This window comes from Sinocyclocheilus anshuiensis, unplaced genomic scaffold (assembly GCF_001515605.1).
Source record: "Sinocyclocheilus anshuiensis isolate Anshui unplaced genomic scaffold, SAMN03320099.WGS_v1.1 scaffold631, whole genome shotgun sequence".
NCBI lineage: Eukaryota > Metazoa > Chordata > Actinopteri > Cypriniformes > Cyprinidae > Sinocyclocheilus > Sinocyclocheilus anshuiensis.
In genome coordinates, this window is record NW_015548268.1 from 1249329 (window position 1) to 1271856 (window position 22528).

Here is a 22528-nt window from a genome sequence, read left to right on the forward strand (position 1 = left end):
TCAATTCAATATGTGCTTTATTGGCATGACAATTGTTACAATGTATTGCCAAAGCATAGTGTTTACATTGAGTCTAAAACTGATATATATATATATATATATATATATATACAAAATCTAAATAGCCTACTCCTAGCCTTTTTATTTTATATTTTATGATGCAACCCAAATATAAGTGTATCAAAAGCACTTGATTATGATTGGCTGAACCATGCTCAAAGCTGTTGTAAAATACTCTGCTAAAGATTGCTGAAATATATATTATATTTGCAATAGATATAATTATTTAAACATTATATATATGATTTTGCAGTCAGATCTTATAGGCTTCTTCAGTTTTGGCCAAATTACAGTGAATATCTCTCTAAATATAGCCTCCATCTGTGCTTCTTAGCATCCTCAGCAGAGCTTCTGTTGTTTATTTCCATTCCTCTGTTGTGTGGAAACACAAAACTAAACCTGTATCAGACAAAGGCACTGGAGAAACGACCGAACCCCGCAAGATCAGCCGTGCTCTTTATGAAATATGAGTTATTGATGTCTGGACATATGACAGAGAGATGAACTCCTGAAGGCACGGATCGCACGCGCATGCAGAGACATGACACATGTGCATATAATCATGCGTGACCAATCTCCCGAAGAATGATGTCTGCGTCACAGTTTTGGCTTATCAAACATTTTCATTATATTAGCATCATCTAAGTCAGAAAGATACTACAGAAGATCATTAAGGAATTAAAGTAAAAACAACAATATTAGTTTGTACACAATGTCAGACATAGTATTTACTCGTTGCCAAATCAGCATATATTGCATGCAGTAGGCCACATCTCATTCAGTTTAGTTTAATTTATGATAATAATAATAAATGGCAATGGATTAGGACTGTAAATCAGTATTACAATATTGTAAATCAATATTGGGGACAGATGTGCTGGATGATTTTGTTTGTGCTGGTGTTGTGTGTGCTCTCACTGCTATGTAGTGTGATAAACTAGCAGCTTCACTAACCAGTGAAAACTAGTTAACAGAACAAGCGCATGCTGCTTTCTGCGAGCGATGACGTCACGCCAAGCTGAAGCACAGCAGAAAACAGCCCTGCGCTGACATACATTTAATTTTTCATAATAATAAACTTCTATAATTTTTCAGCAATAATTTCAGCAATTCACTTCGGCAATAATCTGCCGGGTGTCTTCTTAGTGAGAGACCAAACTTCAGTCTGTGCTCCAAAGCATTCAAGATTTACCACAGTTTAAGTTGGAAATGTCATTTTCATGTCTATACTCAAAAAGTGTAACATGTAATAAATGGATCATAACTCTTCCATAAATATAATTTGGTACCGTAAAATCCCCTAAACATACAAAATCTTAAAGAAAAAAAAAACATTATTGAACTAAAATATAGTACGTGCATTTCATTAAAAAATAAATTGCATGTAAAAACAGAAAAATACTATATATATATATATATATATATATATGGAAAGGTTTAAATAAAAATATAGTTTTTTATACAGTATATATAAAATATATTCATACATTTCTCATATCATGTACATCCAGATGGGTAACTGCTCTTGATTTTGTTTTCCAGTCTTTCTTTAATGGTCAGGATATAAAAAGGCAGAAGGGTCACAGAGGGGAAAAACATGGAGTTGCACATTATCATAACTGGCTTTTGGAGACATAATACATTCTCTTTAATTCAACGCACTTTGTGAAGAAGCAAGTATAATTACATTTATTAAACTGGGGCTTTCAGAGATTCTGTAAACAATGCCCAACCATAACATCTTCCAAAATACAGCTGATTATGAGTCCAAACATATCATGTACAAATTACAGGCCATCGTTCACGGAGTCAGTCTGTGTGAATGAGAAAATCACCCATTTACCACTTTACATTCAAAGCAGTGGAAACATCAGTGTGTTCACAAAGAAATCATGGCTTCAGAAGACTTGAACACAGCACACAAGTCATATGGACTCTATGATACTTCAATGCATTTTATTATCTTCATGCAGCTTGACAGTCCCTAGCCTCCATCTTTCACTGGAAAAGAGCAGCATGAACATTCTGCAAAACATCACCTTTTGTGTTCCACGGAAGAGAGAAAGTCAAAGTCATACTGGTTTGGAAAAACATTTTTGCATGAATATATAATAATCTATATGAGGCTACAGATAACTCTCGGCCTTTATTGACTGTTTGAAAGGCCGAGTGCTAAATCTGCATGCTTATATAATCCATAATCAGAGCGGCAAAGGTCATAAAGCATAGCCATCACTTATATAAACAATTAAGTCAAGAACTTTATCAGTCATACATAACACGTCTTCAAGAATTGAAAAAGATGCAGGTAATTGCTTTCTAAATTCATTTGCAATATCTATTACACTATTTTTGTTGAGAAGTGGCTTTTCCAACATCCAGTTATTGGCTTCTGCAGATCTGCTTCTGATCTCTGAACATTCTCTATCAACAGCCTCGAGGCGTAAGCACCACTGCTTTCAGAGACGCAATGCAACTTTAAATGGAAAATTTAAGGTGTAAATCTAGTCAAATCACAAGATATAAAGTCTTAAATATTGTAAAATAAAAGTTGCAATTATGAGAAAAGGTCACATTGTAAGATTTAAAGTTGCAATTACGAAACCAAAAAAGTGACAATGTGAGATATAAGGTTGCAATTACGAAAAAAAAAAGTCTCATAAGATATAAATTTGCAATTGTAAAAATAGTGACATAATAAGATATAAAGTTGCAATTATGAAAATAGTGACATAATAAGATATAAAGTTGCAATTACAAAAATAGTGACATAATAAGATATAAAGTAGCAATTATGAAAAAATAAAGTGTCCAGGAAGGCTGGACTCAGAAAGCCTGTATTTTCAGTGTGCTCTCAGACTGCATATATGATAGGATGCTGCAGTGAGTCTTCTCACGAAACCCATCCATCATTTAAAAAATTCATGCGAGATGCAATAAATATGAAGCGTCTGAGTCTCAAAGCAGAGTGCAGGGAGATTTGAAGGGCAACAGTGTCCCCTTCTGGAGGAAGATCTAGATCTAGACTTCAGCTCACACACACATTCTCCAGCCTCTTACAGAAAAACAGAAACCAGAGAAAGCTCGGCGACTGACCTTCAAATCACAAAACACCCCAAATCAATAAGTGCATGTTCTCCTGGTCAGAGAAACTCCTGCGTCTGCCAGAGAGATGCATCTGTGTCACGAGCAGCTGGGTGCCGCTTGCAGCTATTTTTGGCTTCTGCCTGACAGGTAAAACATGGCAAATAAAGTAGAAATAGAGAAAGCGTCGATCACATCCACTTACCGCAGGCACTCTGACATTTATAGTGCTTTTATTGTCATAGCTTCCTTCCTTTGAACAGCTCGTCTGCTTTCATTTCCAGAGTCTCGCTTAAATTTGCTCCAGATCTGGCTTAACACGTGAATAAATGAAACAGCCTATACCCTGATAGTGTTGAGAATATAGTAAAGCAGACTCGTGCTTGTGACATGTTTAAAGTCTCAGTCTCAGCCCCTTCACTGATGAAAATCATACCTTCTGAGTTCAGTGAGTCTGTGAAACAGAAATGATTTGTAGCTGGTATTTCTTCACACAGAAGAACTGCACAGGGTACAAGGCTAAAACGACTTTTAAATATCCGAAGAGATGGAGAGAAAGAAACAAAGAAAACAGAGAGAGGAGATATAATGAGGTGTAGCATATGATTCAGACTCTGATCACAACAGAAAAAGTTGCATTGCAAGATATAAAGCTGCTATAAAGTCACTTTGTGAGATGTAAGGTTGAAATGACTAAACAATACAGTTATATTGTAAGATACAGTTGCAATTACAAGAAACAAATTCACATTGTGAGATGTGAAGTCTCAAATATGAGAAAATGTGATTTTGTTGCGTTGCAGTTATGAGAAAAGTCACATTGTAAGATGTAAAGTTGCAATTATGAGAAATGTAGTCACAATTATTTAAAAAAAATGAAATCACACTGTGAGATATAAAGTCTCAAATATGAGAAATAGTTACATTGTGAGAAAGTTGCAATTAAAACGTTCTCACAATGTAACTGTTTCTCAAAAAATAAAGTGAGATGTATTGTGATTTTAGTCATAATGTGAGATATAACGACATGATTAAGAGAAATAATGTTGCAATTACAATTCACATTGTGATATATAAAAGACACAATCAAGAGAAATAAGGTAGAAATGATGAGAAATAAAGTCACATTATGAGATGTAAAGTTGCAATTATGATACATTGTGAGAATCTGAAAAAAGTCACATTGTAAGATATAAAGTCACATTGTGAGATAAAGTTTCAATAAATAAGGTTGCAATTATAAAAAAAATGAAAAACACATTGTGAGATATGAAGTTGGAATTTATGAGAAATAAAGTCAGAATAATGAAATATAAAGTCACAAATGTAAGATATAAAGTTTCATACCTTTGTTTTTGTGCTCGGATGAGGAATCGTATGGATATGAGTTGTCTCTGAGATGCTGTCTAACATCAGTGGAAGGTGTTTCTGTGAGCTGAAGCGGTTTGGCATCAACTCATTACACACTGATTCGAGAAACTGAGCAACTCAAGAACATTTCATGTGAAGACAGCAGAGCTGCTCATTTCTGATGCCATCAAAGCCTGGTCTGAGAGACTGAAGTGAATGTGGAGTAAGTGAAGCAAACTCTCCCCGAGCTGAGAGTGGGTTTGAGTTTCCGGAGGTCTGTCTGATGCGGCAGGTGCTTTCTGAAACACTTCACCATCAACTGGAGGAAGCACTAGACGAGCTTTCTAATCAGGGACCAATTATAAAACGCATGAATTTTTGATTTATGAAACAGAATGAATCGCCTCACTCGACTGCATCTTCTCATTTATTGAGTCTAGCAATATTAAACATGTGAAAGGTGAAAATGTTTAAAAGCACAACACAACTGTAGGCTACTGACTGACTCTGTTCTGCTGGAATGAAGCACACGGTCTAGAATCTCACTTCATCCATGAGCGAGACATGACCTCTGAACTCAGAACTAAACTCACAATTCTGACTTTTTTCTCTGAATTCTGAGTTTACATCATTTTTCTGCAATAGAATAAAAAGTAAAAAATAGTGTATTTTTCCCACCTCACAATTGCGAGTTTATATCTTGTTATTCTGAGTGTTAAAAAAACAAGTCAGAATTGTGAGATAAAAAGTCGCAATTGCTTTTAATTTTTTGATTCCATGGCAGAAATGGGCTTCTGTAACATGGTGATGTAAAAAAAAAAAAATAGATGGAGAATTTTTTCCCCTCCACTCTCTTTTTTTCCCATCATATCCCTGTAAAGGTCTTTGTATTTTTAATAATTTAAAATACTTCTCATAAAATATAGGAGTGGTAAAACAGTTATAAAAATGATCACTATTAATAATAATGTTTTAAAACGTTTTTTAAAATAAAAATATTTTTAAAATATCAGTTATATTGTAATTAATATGATTATGATCTTTCTTAATTTACTGAATACTGATTCTGGGTTGGAGAAAACCAGCTACAAGACTAAAAAAGTTTGTGTACAAATAATATATTTTGGATAATTTTTCAGTTATTCACCTACATTTTTATTAAATGTGTTAACAGGACAATTTCTTAATATTTTGCATGAACCAAGCCAGGAGAGCAATAAAACAAGAGCTGGTATATAAAAGTTGAAAGTGTTTTTATTGACACCCATCTCTACTCCGCTATGTTAGAAAGCAACACGATCTTCACTCGGCTATGATCCTATCATCTGTACACGCTAGAAAAGAGTCGATACATGAGGCTTTAGTGACCCACACAGCCCACTTCAGCCACCAGCTTCACTCGGCTTTTCTTTTTTTTGTAACAAGGCATTTCTATACAGCTGAGGAGGCATTAAAGGACAGTATGACATCAGTAAAGCACTTGTAATTCTTACAGAACACAAAAAGAACAGAACGAAACCAAATAATGCTTTAAAGAAGGAATATACTGTTTGGACAATAATACAGTAACACAAGTACCAGCCACATAAAATCTCATTTCAGCATTTCAAACTCAGAGTAAACAACTCAAATATATACACTGAGGTATAAACACATTGGTCTTCAGAGGAGGTATTTTTCTCATGACATTTTGACCTTTTAAAACCTATTGAAATTATAATTTTTTTTATTATTATTCTTGATTTTTTTTTTTTCTTAAAAAAAGCAAGTGATGCAAACATTAGAAATAAGTCCCATGCAGTGCATCATTCTAAGTGGAATTAAAAAACAAAACAGAGTCAAACTTAGGCACCAAATAAAACACGATAAAGCTTTCCACGTCCAATCAGCAGCCAAATGCATCATGGGAAATCGTCAGCTGCCCTTAAATGACCCAGAATTCTCCTGTGTTTTAGTGCCGGCGGCCCAGCGGCCCTCAAGGGTCTTTTTCACAGTGTCCGTGTAATTAAACTCTAATAAACAGCGTGACGATTGAGGTCTGTCAGACCAAATGCATTTGCATAAATGAGTGAAAGACCTGTGTGTTTTCATGCCACCGCTTTAAAAATGCAAATAGTTTGCGCTATTAACATTCACACCTGCCACGTTCAGGTTAGACGCGTGCATCCACGGCCTGTCGCGCTTTTGTTAATTAGGCCATCTGAGGCTGCGTAAGACGCACTGACATGTTTGTGCATTATAGTGTGAAACGGCATAATCTACCTTTCAAGAGTTATTAATGAAAAGCCAGCGGTGTTGAAGTCTGGGTCATGTAAGGGCGTCTGACTCCAGCTTTCTGCTGGAAATATGGCCTCTGTTGATGAAGGTCTCTGCTGCAGAAGAGTCTGGAGGAGGCACGAGCTCGTCGAGAGGGATGCTGGACTCATCTGCAGCGTTTGGCACAGAAGACGCTGAGCTACAGTACAGCTGCAACGCTGTGGCTTTTCTGTCAAGCTATAGCTGGTGTGGCCCAGAACACACCTGCACGCCACTAAAGGAAACCTGGATGCAGATCTTACCGCTCGAGTCTGAAACTAAACGCTAGTGATTGAGGATGCGAAAGCTGCTGTCCGTGAAGACTGACACGGCACGAGCGGGAAAACAGCGTTGAGCCCAGAGTGAAAACCGTCAGCGTTGGTCCTCATGTCATTCCAAACCACGTCCTTGCTTGCGTTTGAACATAGAACGCAGAAAGAGATATTTTGAAGAATGCTCTGGCTGCTCTTTTCTGTGCAGTTGCAGTAAATGCTGAAAGTGGATCAGTAAGATTCTCTAGTTTTGGGAACTGGATCAAATAGGATCAGACTTCACGAAATCTTCAGAGGTTAAAACTAACGTCATACTCGATTACTCAAAACATCCCGTCGTACAGACTATGTTTATGATGCAAGTTCTTTCTGAAGCTTGAAAGATTGAAATCCTGTTATTTTAGTGTCATTGAGTATTATATTTAGTGTCTATTATGGTTTTTGTTAATATTTTGAATGAGATTTTATTTTTAAATTTTTTAATTTCACTTTAATTTTAGTGTATTTGTCATTATTTTTATTCCAGCTATTTAGATATTTTAGTACATCAAGTTAAACTAAATGAAAATGAGAAATGTTACTTTGGAAACTAGCTGAAATAAATAAGTTTAAGTTTTTTTTTATTTTATTTCAGGTAACATTTATTTCAAGTTTTCAAAGTTTTCTTTTTTAAAGATTTTAGTTTTAGTGAACTGTAATAACCCCAAAACCGATTCATTTTAATTGCATGTAAAAGAGCGACCTTTCTCACTCCCCGAGCTCAGCGTACAGGCTTGGAGCAGCATGAGGATGAATAAGTGATCATTTTCATTTCTGGCTGAACTCTCTGTGTTTGCTGAAGAAAGCTGAACTACACTCTCATTCCCTCAAACGAGCCGATCGATTCCCCGGATCGCTCCCTTTTCCTGAAACTGGGTTTAATTTACACTTTCTCTGTTAACAAACTGGGCCCAGCCTGACAAACATTATACATATTTATATACATGTACACATTATTTATAGTCACTGCATCCTACGCACACATTAAAAAGTACTTCATTGAGGAATTGTGCATCTGAATGTGTGGCAGGAGTCATTCATTCACTCACTGTACGTATGAAACCGCATCAATAATCCATCATGACACTACTGTCCATCCGAGCGACTGGCAAACAAACTCAAACTCAGCACAACTGAGAAATACATGGCAAAATCAATCCGCTTTAAAGGAAGTGTGCTGGAAATGCCTTCCCTAAAGCAATTCCAACACATTTCAGGAAAAAACAAGAGCTGTATGAATGTAATTGCTGTAAACTGCATGAGATGCGGAGAGTCTGTGTGTGGTTTGTGCTCCAGCAGAGACTCGTGATGCATAGCAGTGAAGTTTGACCACCAGAAGAGCAGAAAGCCTTCACCTGAGCAATCAACATGCTAAAACACTGCTACTGCTCAACACGTGACATCGTTTACGCTTCTTAAAGGAATATCCACATTCAATACACGTCGCACTAAACTGACAGCATTGGTTGGTTTTCACAAAAATGTATTTCCTTTAAAAAATCTGCGTTCCAGTGAGGTACTTACAATGGCGTTTCAAATGAGCCGCAAATGAACACATAACAACATACATTCACTGTTTTTGTATAAAAAAAAAAAACATTTTCTGTCCAATTTTACAGATTTGTTGTCATAATGTAACAGCTAAAACCTTAACATGATCCTTTGCAGCTCAAATAATACCCATGTTTTAGCAGAATAATTAATAGAAGTGCTTTCACAAAATTTCCAATTTTAAATCTTTTAAATCCTGCAAAAATTGCCCCATTCATTTCCATTGTAAGTGCCTCATCGCAACCATGACGTTTGCTGTAATTTTGTGCTGATCAACATTCCGACACAAATGCTGTGGACTGAGCTTGACTTGCATTGCACTGAAGATTCCTTCCACGACTGACTATAAAGATCGCTGAAAACTCAGCGGCGGGAAACTGTCAAACGTATGGATGTAGAGAAATAAGAATCTCGAGTTGCACGCTTAAATAAGCACCAGAAAATGATACCTTGAGAAAGCAGTTGAGCTTTCGCTCTTCATTCACGATCTCACCAGCTCTGAGCCACACACGACTGCTGCTACATTTCCGAACCGGCTTACACACAGTCCTGAAGCCAGCGTGTCATTACACTCAGCTCCACGTTGGTCCCTTAAGGCTCGCTCCAAAGAGTTTCAAAGCAGTCCTTGACATTTCTTCTCATTTACATTCTATTAGAAAAAGTTGCCACAAAATGTTGGAAAACCAATGGCTTAGTAAATATCCATTCTATATCAACCATACCTGGTCTTTGCACGCCGAGAGCGCTCTAATCATACTGTATGTCTGGGCAGCTTTCAGTAATGCTATTTCGTTCTTGTTCAGTCGCCGGCTTGCGTCGAGCGTCAGTGGTGTGCACCTCGCTGTAACCGGCCGACCGATCGCAGCCCGTTCCCGTGAATCCAGCTGTAAATGAAGAGGTCTGATAGTAGTTACATCCCTCAGTGAAGAGAATGAGAGGCAGAGAGAATGAAGAACGGCACCAGTGGCCCGCTCTCGCTCCGTGTGCATAAGAGAATCCCAGCGCACCGTGAGGGTGGGTTGGTTAGTTGGTTGGTTCAAAGCAGTGGCACTTGCTGGTAACACCTGGCTTGGAAGGCATGGTTGTCATCGTAGTTGTTGTAGCAGAGCAGTAAAAATATAAAGTCGATAGGTTTCATCTGTATTGCATATGTCACGCATGTTCGCCAGGACTGAATGAGGTCATGTCCAGTTTTGTTTTTGCAAAAACAGAACACATGTATTAAAAGTCCCGCCGACCTGAAGAACTGCAGTGATAAGCGGAAATTAAACACCAGGTACAAATCAATCAAACCTCCATGGGAGAAAAACCAAACTCAAATCCACCGGCCGCTTATAAATAATAAAAGAACCCTTCTTGTGTTTGACGCGGTCTGGTGCTCCGAGTGAGAATGACGGCCCATCATCCTCAGGAGTCCGTGTTTAAGACCGAGATGCAGAAACGAGCGGCAGGCGTCAGTGAAAGTGCTGCGTGTGATGCGGTTCTGAAGGATGATGGGAAAGGAATGCTCTACATCTTGATGCCCTCCTGCTGGCTGAGCTGGGACAGCGTCTTCTTGATGCGCAGGGCTGTGAGACGGGCCGCTCCGTTAGCGTACCAGCACTCCCTCATGATCTTCGCCATCACACGCAGAGCCTGAACACACGAAACAGCACATAAATACACACGCACACACAACTCATACTGCTCACATTAAAACTTTAACTCCTTTCTATCAGGCATTCTTCATTCAGATCTGATTGTTTTACCCTCATCCCAAAATCATCACACTTTTAATCTTCAAAAATGAAAATCCCGAGATTGCATGTGTATTTATCGTGGTTATTATAGTTAACCAAAACTAAAAGCATTAAAATAAATACAATCATATTGTGAGATACAAGGTCACAATTACAAAAGAAAGTCACATTGTGAGATATAAAAATTCACAATTACATGAAAAAAGGTTACAAGTATGAAAAATAAAGTCACAGTGTAACATATATAACCCTGCAGCACAAAAGCAGTGTTAAGTCGCTGGGGTATATTTGTAGCAATAGCCAACAGTACATTGTATGGGTCAAAATTATTTTTCTTTTATGCCAAAAATCATTAGGATATTAAGTAAAGATCATGTTCCATGAAGATATTTTGTACATTTCCTACCGTAAATATATCAAAACTTTGTGTTTTTTTATTAGTAATATGCATTGCTAAGAACTTCATTTGAACAACTTTAAAGATGATTTTCTCAATATTTAGATTTTTTTGCACCCTCAGATTCCAGATTTTCAAATAGTTGTATCTCAGCCAAATATTGTCCTATCCTAACAAACCATACATCAATGGAAAGATTATTTATTCAGCTCTTAGATGATGTATAAATCTCAATTTTGAAAAATTGACACTTAAGACTGGTTTTGTGGTCCAGGGTCACATATAAAGTCACAATTATGAGAAATAGCCAAAAAAATCCAATCAAGCTGTAATTTTGGAAAATTATGCAAAAACTTTGAAAACGTCATTTAACTTTGTGTATTTTATTCCAAAAATATTAAAAATGCCATTTCCGTCATTCCCACTACAGCATGCTCTTAAACACAATACTGTACGATGCGGTGAAAATTACACATTTCCATTCCCAATTTCTGATGATAACAAATAAAATAAAAACTAGTCAAAAGTCTTTAAGAGACTTTACTTTCTTAAAAACACACACAAGGTCCAAAAGTGGCTCTAGCTATTAGCTAAAGGAACACTGATTTGCCTGTTTTTAACCTAATGAGAAACTAATTCACTGAAGTGTGTCCAGACAAAACTCAAGCAGCTCAATTTGTATTTTGTACTCTGATGTTTAAATCACTACAGCTTCTGAAAGTCTTTTTTTCAAGCAGTTTCTTGTCAAATCAGTGTTTCGGTTCATGCCCTCTAAGAAACGCTAGAATAGATACAAATGCGCTGCTTCAGACATTTATTATTTGCACATCATCTCCTGATGACTCCAGCAGAAACGCTCGTCTGCGTCTTTACTCAGCACTGGGATTTTTATTAGATCAGACAAAGCAAGTAAAAGAGCTGCAGCGCTTCATACTGGCCACACTGTTAGCTGTATATAAATGCACAACAACGTCTGCAGAGATTTGAGCTCTCTTTGGGTCATTACTGACACCCACTTTTGGCTGTCAGGGTGAAAGATTTCCACCGAATGCTAATCAAATCATTTCTGTTTGTGCCGCAGACACACAAGCACAGTTTAGTTCATTTAGCTGCTCGCCAAACACGGAAGGTCATCCGCCGCGAGGAAGACAATCCAGCCGAAACGCAGAAACAAAGACAGCGTATCCGTTATGAGAGCACCAGAGGCACACCTCTGTTTCACAGAGCGTTTGGCAGCTTTCATATGCTGGAGACGGATTCGATTTCACAGCAGTGTTATCTTGGATCAAATCGAATCAAGTCGTGTCACTTCCCCAGTAATAAAGAGGCCAGCGCTGTTTTGATGAACGATTACCGGTGCGATTACCCGGGTCGAGAGGGCAGATCTGTGCACGCCGTAATGAAATGCTGCGAGAATTAACTTTATTGATCTACATGGGAAAATTAAACGTGCTCTTTCAAGAACAAGACGATATATCTGAGCACAAGAAAGCAAAGTGCATAAGTACACACACATTGTCCGTTGTTATATAGAGAAATGTCTATTTGGCTTTGTCTATTTTCAAAAATGACACTGGTCTCACTCTTCTTGTCTCTGCGTGTTCTGGACGGGCAACATTTCTCCCAGTCAGCGGAAATGTTGAAGAAGAAAACCCAGCTAACGCATGATGTAACGGTTACATCATTTATTGCCACTTTTGGTCATTCCATGACTTGCTAATTGACAATGCAACTAGGACACTGCATGCTCGTAACTTCATTACCATCCAATTACCAACTCTCAACGTACTTTGGTAATTTCATGACTTATTTGCAAAGTAACTTCAGTTACATAGGTCCGTAATTTCATTACCATCCAATTAAAAGTTCTTTACATTGGTTCTGATTACCAGAATTTGCTATTTAAAATGTGTAATTAAACATCAGCCACTAAATTAAACATTTCCTTCTGATGTGATATACAGCACACGCATCCACATTAACTAGTGACTAGACACTGCAACTAGTGACTAGTACTGTAACACTATATCTAGTCACTAGATGTGTAACACTGTAATTAGTGACTAATACTGTAACACTATAACTAGTGACTAGAACTGTAACACTATAACTAGTGACTAGAACCAAAATGATGTAACTAGTGACTAGAACCAAAATGATGTAACTAGTGACTAGAACCATAATGCTGTAACTAGTGACTAGAACCGTAACGCTGTAACTAGTGACTAGAACCGTAACGCTGTAACTAGTGACTAGTACTGTAGCACTATAACTAGTGACTAGAACCAAAAGGCTGTAACTAGTGACTAGACACTGTAACTAGTGACAAGTACTGTAACACTATAACTAGTGACTAGAACCAAAAGACTTTAACGAGTGACTAGACAATGTAACTAGTGACAAGTACTGTAACACTGTAACTAGTGTCTAGAACTGTAACACTATAACTAGTGACTAGAACCAAAAGACTGTAACGAGTGACTAGACACTGTAACTAGTGACAAGTACTGTAACACTGTAACTAGTACTGTAGCACTATAACTAGTGACTAGATCTGTAACAGTGTAATTAGTGACTAATACTGTAACACTATAACTAGTGACTAGAACCGTAACGCTGTAACTAGTGACTAGAACTGTAACACTGTAGCTAGTGACTAGTGCTGAAACACTGTAACTAATAACTAGAATTGTAACACTATAACTAGTGACTAAGGCTGTAACTAGTGACTAGATCTGTAATGCTGTAACTAGTGACTAGATCTTTAACACTGTAGCTAGTGACTGTAACGCTGTAACTAGTGACTAGAACTGTAATGCTAACAAGAAGGTCTTAATTATGATTTCAAGAGGTCTTAAATTTGGGGAGGGAAAGACAAGAATTGTGATATGGCTTAATGTGACGATTAAACTTCAAAAGACAATGATTTCATTGAATAAAGATGAGTGCTGCAGTTTTCAAAGTCGGTGCTGCGCTGCTTTGTTTACAGTCGGAGAAACCGCTGTATTTCTGCCATTCAGACAGCGCCATCTGCTGGCAGAGAATGAATGTGCATTTTCGATAAGCCCGTCTGCTGTTTCGGTTCAGACCAATGCGAACATTCACCCATGTTTTTATGCCGCAAACACACAGCTGTAAATGTGAACTGGTAGATCGATAAGAAGATAATGCATTATAAAAATCTAAACAATTAAGCCAGTAAAATATAGTTATATGTTATGTACTTAATATAATAATTAATTGATAATAATTGTTTAAATTAATATAATAATTGATACTTTGGACTTTTGATTCAATTTCTTAAAAATAGTTTTATAAACTTTTTTTAAAAATTCTTTATGCTCTATGTTGAGTATGGTTTCACTAATAATAAACATACATTTGCAAAAAGCATCCATATTTGTCCATGCCCTTGTTGATTAGAGCATTAAAAACTTGAAAAGTATTAATTTAAGGTACATTTAGAACAGATAAAAATGTGCTATTAAGTTGTGATTAATTACGAGTTAAATCATGGCAATCATGCGATTAATCACGAATAAATATTTTAATCAATTGACAGCCCTAATATATATATATTTATATACATTGTCCATTCGTCAACTCACAGACGGATATATTTACAGATTGGGTTTTCATTCCTCTGTTTTAAGTTGAGTGTTCTCACCTCACAGCTCTGCCATCTGTTTGGGATGTTGGGCCGTAGTTTCTGTTCGCACACGACTCTCCTCATCTCCTCCACCGACGGGTCGGACTGCACCAGGTCATAGTACGGCAGCTGGTAGTCCTCATGAATGCCTGCGCAAAAACATGCTTCAGTTAAGGTACGATGAGTCTAAAACTCAAAAAACAACAGATGATGCTGCTGATCAAAAGATCAGACAAACTTCAAAATGCAAACTTGTCTGGTGAACTAAAACAGTTATTAAAGTAGAGCTAGTTTCATATGAATAATACCTCCAATAGAACATCTGCTGGCAATTTCCCAGAAGACCAGCCCCATGGCATAGATGTCTGCCCTCTTGAAAGACTCAAAGTGCTTCATGTTTATTGAATCGTCAAGCACTTCTGGAGCCATATACCTGTTGAAGGATACAAGTGAATAGAGAGTTATTATTTTTGATGAAGCAAAGCAAAATCCTAATCCAGAGATTTATGCCCACATGATCCAAGAACAAGGTCCTTCTGAAGGTTGACTTTACTGTCATTCAGCACTAACAAATCTAAATGCAGTTTCACCAAGGGATGAAAAAACGCCCCTGGAAGAACGAAGGAAGTCAGCCGGTTTACAGGCACGGAAATAAATCAATATGTAATTAAAAAAGCACAGAGGCCTGGACTTCACAAGCACAGCGAGCACAAAAGATTTCAGTGTTTTGTATTTTGGTTGTATTTAAGGTATGTTGCAGAAAATGTTTTAAAAATGTAAATGATAAAAAACAAGCATCAAATCATAATTATATTGCATTTTTACTACAAAAACAAGTGCATGCCAGTGGTATTTTAGTATCATTAAGAATGTTTTTGTTAATATTTTGAACTCGTTTTTTTTTTTTAATATATATATATATTTTCTGTTTTCATTTTAATTTTAGTTAAAATTTTAATCATATTGTTTTAATATGTCTATATAGTTTTTATTAATTTTTAAATAATTTTACTTAAATTCTGTTTTAGTTATTTTAGTACATCAAGTTAAACTAAATGAAAATGATAAATGTTGCCTTTGCAACTAGCTGAAATAAAATGTTAAATGTTTTTTTTAAATATATTTTATTTTACTTCGCTTAATGTTAATTTTATTTCAAGTAAAAAATATATGATTTTAGTTTTAGTTTAATATAATAACCCTGTGCACACCAAAGTACACAAATAAAAACTAAAAATGAGATTAAACCATTAGACCATTAAATCAAAAAACAATACTTTAATCGATTGAAATAAATGTTTCAAAAATGCTTTTCCATTTATTTGTGGAATATCTTGCGTGTTTTTTGAATCACTTCCAAACTATCACCGTCACAGATGTAGAAGCAGCTCTCAGCAGCCGTCTCTGAGCTGAAGTGTTTGAACAGATGCGCTTGGCAACTATCTTTTTTTTCTTTTTTTTTTAAATCAAGTAATTTTATTTTTTTCAAGGTTTTAGGTTTCAGTTTCTCAGAAAACGAGACTTCTTATCTTTATTTTGCATCTCCAGTAAATGTATCTTGATTTAAGGATGTCTGGATATTTGTATTAGACAACAAAAAAAAAGACCTTCGTTCATCTTCAGAACACAAATTAAGATGTTTCTGATGAAATCCCAGAGATTTCTGACCCTGCATTTGTTTTCTTAGCGCACAAAAAGTATTCTTGTATGCCTTGAATGTTTCAGTTCCCTTGCTGTCTCTGCAGGGTCAGAAACCTCTGGGATTTCATCAGAAATATCTTCATTTGTGTTCTGAAGATGAACGAAGGTCTTACGGGTTTGGAACGACATGAGGGTTAGTAATTAATGACAGAATTTTCATTTTTGGGTGAAGTAACCCTTTAATGTCATAATTCTATGAATTTAAGACTTCATGGTCTGCATTAAGACTTTTTAAGGCCTTAATTTGTGGAAAGCCAAATTAATACTTTTTAAGATCCAAAGAAACCCTGTAAATTCATCTTTTGCAGATCTGCAAAAAATATCTACATTACAAAAATAAAATAAAATAAAATAGTAAAATATAAAATAAAATAGAAATGTATGGGCCAACAAGACACACGTTACATGTTGTCTTTAAAAAAACACTTCCCATCAGTAGGAGAGAAAACTAAATAAAAAGCCAAACGAATGAAAACCCCAAAACCCAGCTAAACTCCCAGCAGGACTAACAAACTAGCAGCAGTAGCTCTGGACCAGTGATCGAGGACTTCGAGATGAACCTTCACTAACCCATCTCAAACGCCTTCCCAGAGTTATATACGGCTAAACCAGTCCCTTCAACCATAACGACGGCTGAAATCCGTCTGAAGAACAGGAGGGCGTACCGTTTGGTGCCCACTCTGTGGTTGGGTGCGATGTCGATGGTGTCGGTGGCGGAGTCGTGTCGCACAGCTAAACCCAGGTCTGCAATGCAGCACGTGCCGTTCTTCTTCACCAGGATGTTCTTGGACTTCAGATCCCTGTGAGCGATAGCAGGCTTGCCTGGAGGAACACACGATTAGAGATAGAGCTGACGATCTGAGGAGAAGCGTGCACCTTCTCAAGAAGAGCCGAGCAGATCGTTCACCCAGAAATGATCAAGTCTTCACACTCACGTCACTAAAAACCCGCAAGACTTCTTCAAAACACAAACGAAGACATTTTTCATGAAAGCTGAGAGATTTCTGCTCCTCCGTTGACAGTCCTTTCCTCTAAACTCCACATAATAAATGCAACTGCATCAAGCAGTTTAATTTCATTTTTAGATTTAGTTTAGGTGTTTCTTCACGTATATATACTGCATATGGACAACAGAAGCTGAAACGTGTGTGTTTGGCACATTTGAGCTTCTGTTGACCATCTTCGCTCGTGTTTTGAATGACTGCGAGTCTTAAAGACTCTTATAGGACATGAGAGCGAGTAGATGATGCAGGAATGGTCATGTTTGGGTGAGTTTTCCCTTGAAATGAGGCCAAAAGAAGGTCTTTTCTGGAAGAGTATTGTGAAAGTGGATGTGTAGCGTGGTAAAACATTGTTTTTGTGGACATGCTGGTTGGTGTTAGACCTTCGAGAACACAACAGATTTGAACTAGGGTTTCTCTGGACATTTTTCAAGCCATGTTTTTGTAGACATGAACCATTCTAATAATGCTATTTTGCCATGTATCACTGTAATACCATGATTTCTGACAAGTACAATGGTCCCAGCATGGTTTTTTGTATATGTACACAGCCATTCAAATGTTTCTGAAAAGTCTCTTCTGCTCACCAAGGCTGCATTTATTTGATCAAAAATGCAGTAAAAAAATGTGAAATATTATTACAATGTAAAACAGCTGTTTTCTATCTGAATCTCTGTTAAACTGTAATGTATTTCTGTGATGCGCAGCTGTATTTTCAGCATCATTACTCCAGTCTTCAGTGTCACATGATCTTCAGAAATCATTCTAATATGCTGATCTGCTGCTCAACAAACATTTCTGATTATTATCAATGTTGAAAACAGTTGTGCTGCACAATATTTCTGTGGAAACTGTGATGCATTTTATTTTTCAGGATTCACAGATGAACAGAAAGTTCAGAAAAACAGCATTTATTTGAAATAGAAATCGGCTGTAACATTATAAATGTCTTTACTGTCACTTTTCATCAATTTAATGCATCCTTGAAGAGTAAAAGTATTAATTTGAGTATTAAAGCAATAACATGTTAAAAAACGGTGCATGGTTATGCACCATGGACCTAGGCTTTTTTTTTTTAACTCTTTGAATCTTTAGTGACATGTAAACACATAAGCAAATATTGATTCAATTGCATGGTACACACTGTGGTAAACACTAGCACAGTATGATCATCTGACACGGGTATTTCCATACTAGCAGATGATTTTTCATAAGCAGAGAGTGCAGCTGCACTGATGTCTGACACTGAAGGCAGTGGGAACCGTCTGACGGTTACAGTGAGATGTGCTCATGTCACAGCCGCCTGCATCATAATGCATAATGCATGTAAACCCACACACAGCAGCGGGAGCGTTTCACACAAACGCTTTCATTACTCCTGCCTCAGCATGAATCTGACACAGACACGCTGCTCCGCCTGAAGCTGACAGGAGACCACAGACGCACCTCCATCAGCTGTGACCCGCGGTTGCTAAGGGGTTCTGGGCATGTTGCTATGCGCATCCTGCTCAGGGTGGTTGCTAGGGAGGTTGCTAGGGTGTTACAGATTGTTTTTAGGTTCCCTACAATCCAAATATGTTTGATTTAATAAATAATTTTTTTAAAGAAATTAATTCTTCAAGGACGCATTAAATTGATGAAAAGTGACAGTAAAGACATTTATAATGTGACAAAAGATTTCTATTTCAAATAAATGCTGTTCTTCTGAGCTTTCTATTCATCTGTGAATCCTGAAAAACAAAATGTATCAGTTTCCACAAAAATATTGTGCAGCACGACTGTTTTCAACACTGATAATAATCAGAAATGTTTGTTGAGCAGCAAATCAGCATATTAGAATGATTTCTGAAGATCATGTGACACTGAAGACTGGAGTAATGATGCTGAAAATACAGCTGCGCATCACAGAAATACATTACAGTTTAACAGAGATTCACATAGAAAACAGCTGTTATAAATCATAATAATATTTCACAATTTTTACTGTATTTTTGATCAAATAAACACAGCTCTGGTGAGCAGAAAATACTTCTTTCAGAAACATGAAAACATTTCATGAACCCCAAACTTGAGTGATTTTTTTCACCAGTTGAAAATAACCCAGATTGCTTAGCAAAGTAATCACACTTTATGATTTTCATATTAATAATATCTTGAGCACAAGCTGTGACTATGCGCTGAAGTTTGCTACTTATGGTCAGGGTTTAAAAATAAGCAATAGTAATCACACATCATTACTTTAGCCGTCAACAAATGAGCGCATTGTTATAGCTTTAATACTACAACAGGCCGTGCTGAATTGATCTTCAGAGCTTGATCAGACTCTCTCACAGTGTAATGAGGCATTACCACTCAATTATACGAATGTAATAAAGCTGCTCCGTCGGTAAATGAAGCTCTCACAAAACCCCATCAACTTCTCTTGACTGAAGTCTAAATCAAGCAAAATGCTTCAGTTTTGGACTTCTAGAGGCAAACAGTGACTCAAAGTGCTATTTTTATACATCATTTAAATAAATAAATACTTCTAACGCTGGCTGAATGAGCAGGGCCTGTAAAGCTTGATTTGGCTTCACTGGAACTAAAACAGCACAGCCTTGTGTGAAGATGAATTAACGGCTCACCATAAATGTTTCAAGGTAAAAAGCATTTTTAAATGTATATTTTTATATATTTTTAATTATGAATACCACTGAGGTTTGAACTTGCCATGTCATAAAAGGTAAGATTATGGTTGATTTTTCAGAATTTGAATTACTTTAACACAGTCATGATGGTCAACATTGCGTCAATATTAGTTAAAAAAATTGCTTAATGTCAAGAAATAATATATTTACATTTAGTCATTTAGCAGACGCTTTTATCCAAAGTGACTTACAAATGAGGACAATAGAAGCAATCAAAATCAACAAAAGAGCAATGATACACAAGTGCTATAAAAAGTCTCAGTTAGCTTAATGCAGTACACGTAGCAAGTTTTTTTTTATTATATTATAAATAAAAAAAGAAAACAGATAGAATAGAAAAAGAATAGAGCAAGCTAGTGTTAGAGGCCTTTTTTTGCTTTGGTTAATTGTATAATAAATAAAAATAAAACAAATAGAATACAAAAAGATTAGAGAAGCAATTATTTTTAAAGAAAACAAGCGGTTAGTAAATGAATAGAGTTTACGAATGTGCATAGAGTAAGTTTTTTTTAAGAATAGAATTAGAATAGAGAGTGCTAGAGTTAGAGGGTCAAATAAAGATGGAAGAGATGTGTTTTTAGTCGTTTCTTGAAGATGGTGCTGGGTTTGAGTTGGGCAGGTCATTCCACCAGGAGGGAACAGTTAATGAAAAAGTCTGTGAAAGTGATTTTGTGCTTCTTTGGGATGAACAATAAAGCGACGTTCACTTGCAGAACGCAAGCTTCTAGAGGCACATACTGTATATATTACACTTAAGCTACTTAAGGCTTCCTTTTCAAGACTTTCAGCCTCTGATGAGACATTTTTCTTCTTGAAGTCAGGATGTAACACCTTGACATTTACTTTAAGCAAAAAATCAATTCTAAATAATTTACATTTACAAATGTAAAATATTATAGAAGAGCCGTACTGAAGCCCTTGTCTGTATGAACTGCGTTCTCTGTGTATTTTTATATAAATGAACAGATTCAGACACCAAAAATACGAGTACTTTCTAGTAATTTTTTAGCGTTTCATAAAAAAATACCAACATGGACTCGGCACAAACACAGCGTACCTTGCGTTCCCACGATCTCCATGTGCAGGTGCGCCAGGCCGCTGGCTGTGGACAGAGACAGCTTGATCATGCCCTCCACCGTCACTGTGTAGCGGTCGTGCTGAATTGATCTTCAGAGCTTGATCAGACTCTCTCACAGTGTAATGAGGCATTACCACTCAATTATACGAATGTAATAAAGCTGCTCCGTCGGTAAATGAAGCTCTCACAAAACCCCATCAACTTCTCTTGACTGAAGTCTAAATCAAGCAAAATGCTTCAGTTTTGGACTTCTAGAGGCAAACAGTGACTCAAAGTGCTATTTTTATACATCATTTAAATAAATAAATACTTCTAACGCTGGCTGAATGAGCAGGGCCTGTAAAGCTTGATTTGGCTTCACTGGAACTAAAACAGCACAGCCTTGTGTGAAGATGAATTAACGGCTCACCATAAATGTTTCAAGGTAAAAAGCATTTTTAAATGTATATTTTTATATATTTTTAATTATGAATACCACTGAGGTTTGAACTTGCCATGTCATAAAAGGTAAGATTATGGTTGATTTTTCAGAATTTGAATTACTTTAACACAGTCATGATGGTCAACATTGCGTCAATATTAGTTAAAAAAATTGCTTAATGTCAAGAAATAATATATTTACATTTAGTCATTTAGCAGACGCTTTTATCCAAAGTGACTTACAAATGAGGACAATAGAAGCAATCAAAATCAACAAAAGAGCAATGATACACAAGTGCTATAAAAAGTCTCAGTTAGCTTAATGCAGTACACGTAGCAAGTTTTTTTTTATTATATTATAAATAAAAAAAGAAAACAGATAGAATAGAAAAAGAATAGAGCAAGCTAGTGTTAGAGGCCTTTTTTTGCTTTGGTTAATTGTATAATAAATAAAAATAAAACAAATAGAATACAAAAAGATTAGAGAAGCAATTATTTTTAAAGAAAACAAGCGGTTAGTAAATGAATAGAGTTTACGAATGTGCATAGAGTAAGTTTTTTTTAAGAATAGAATTAGAATAGAGAGTGCTAGAGTTAGAGGGTCAAATAAAGATGGAAGAGATGTGTTTTTAGTCGTTTCTTGAAGATGGTGCTGGGTTTGAGTTGGGCAGGTCATTCCACCAGGAGGGAACAGTTAATGAAAAAGTCTGTGAAAGTGATTTTGTGCTTCTTTGGGATGAACAATAAAGCGACGTTCACTTGCAGAACGCAAGCTTCTAGAGGCACATACTGTATATATTACACTTAAGCTACTTAAGGCTTCCTTTTCAAGACTTTCAGCCTCTGATGAGACATTTTTCTTCTTGAAGTCAGGATGTAACACCTTGACATTTACTTTAAGCAAAAAATCAATTCTAAATAATTTACATTTACAAATGTAAAATATTATAGAAGAGCCGTACTGAAGCCCTTGTCTGTATGAACTGCGTTCTCTGTGTATTTTTATATAAATGAACAGATTCAGACACCAAAAATACGAGTACTTTCTAGTAATTTTTTAGCGTTTCATAAAAAAATACCAACATGGACTCGGCACAAACACAGCGTACCTTGCGTTCCCACGATCTCCATGTGCAGGTGCGCCAGGCCGCTGGCTGTGGACAGAGACAGCTTGATCATGCCCTCCACCGTCACTGTGTAGCGGT

At 36.5% G+C, this 22528-nt stretch overlaps 1 protein-coding gene across 1 annotated transcript in view; it reads right to left on the reverse strand.

Annotated features, from left to right (window-relative positions):
• Window positions 1-7812: 7812 nt before the first annotated feature.
• LOC107655682 (TGF-beta receptor type-1-like) overlaps window positions 7813-22528 on the reverse strand; it is a 42196-nt gene continuing 27480 nt past the window's right edge. Inside the window, exons 6-11 of the mRNA XM_016443252.1 lie at window positions 22433-22477; window positions 20883-20982; window positions 16803-16959; window positions 14745-14869; window positions 14455-14585; window positions 7813-10286 (exon numbers count right to left, since the gene is read on the reverse strand). Coding sequence (XP_016298738.1) covers window positions 10161-10286; window positions 14455-14585; window positions 14745-14869; window positions 16803-16959; window positions 20883-20982; window positions 22433-22477 — 684 coding nt within the window. The 3' untranslated portion in view covers window positions 7813-10160. The remainder of the gene's footprint in view (window positions 10287-14454; window positions 14586-14744; window positions 14870-16802; window positions 16960-20882; window positions 20983-22432; window positions 22478-22528) is intronic.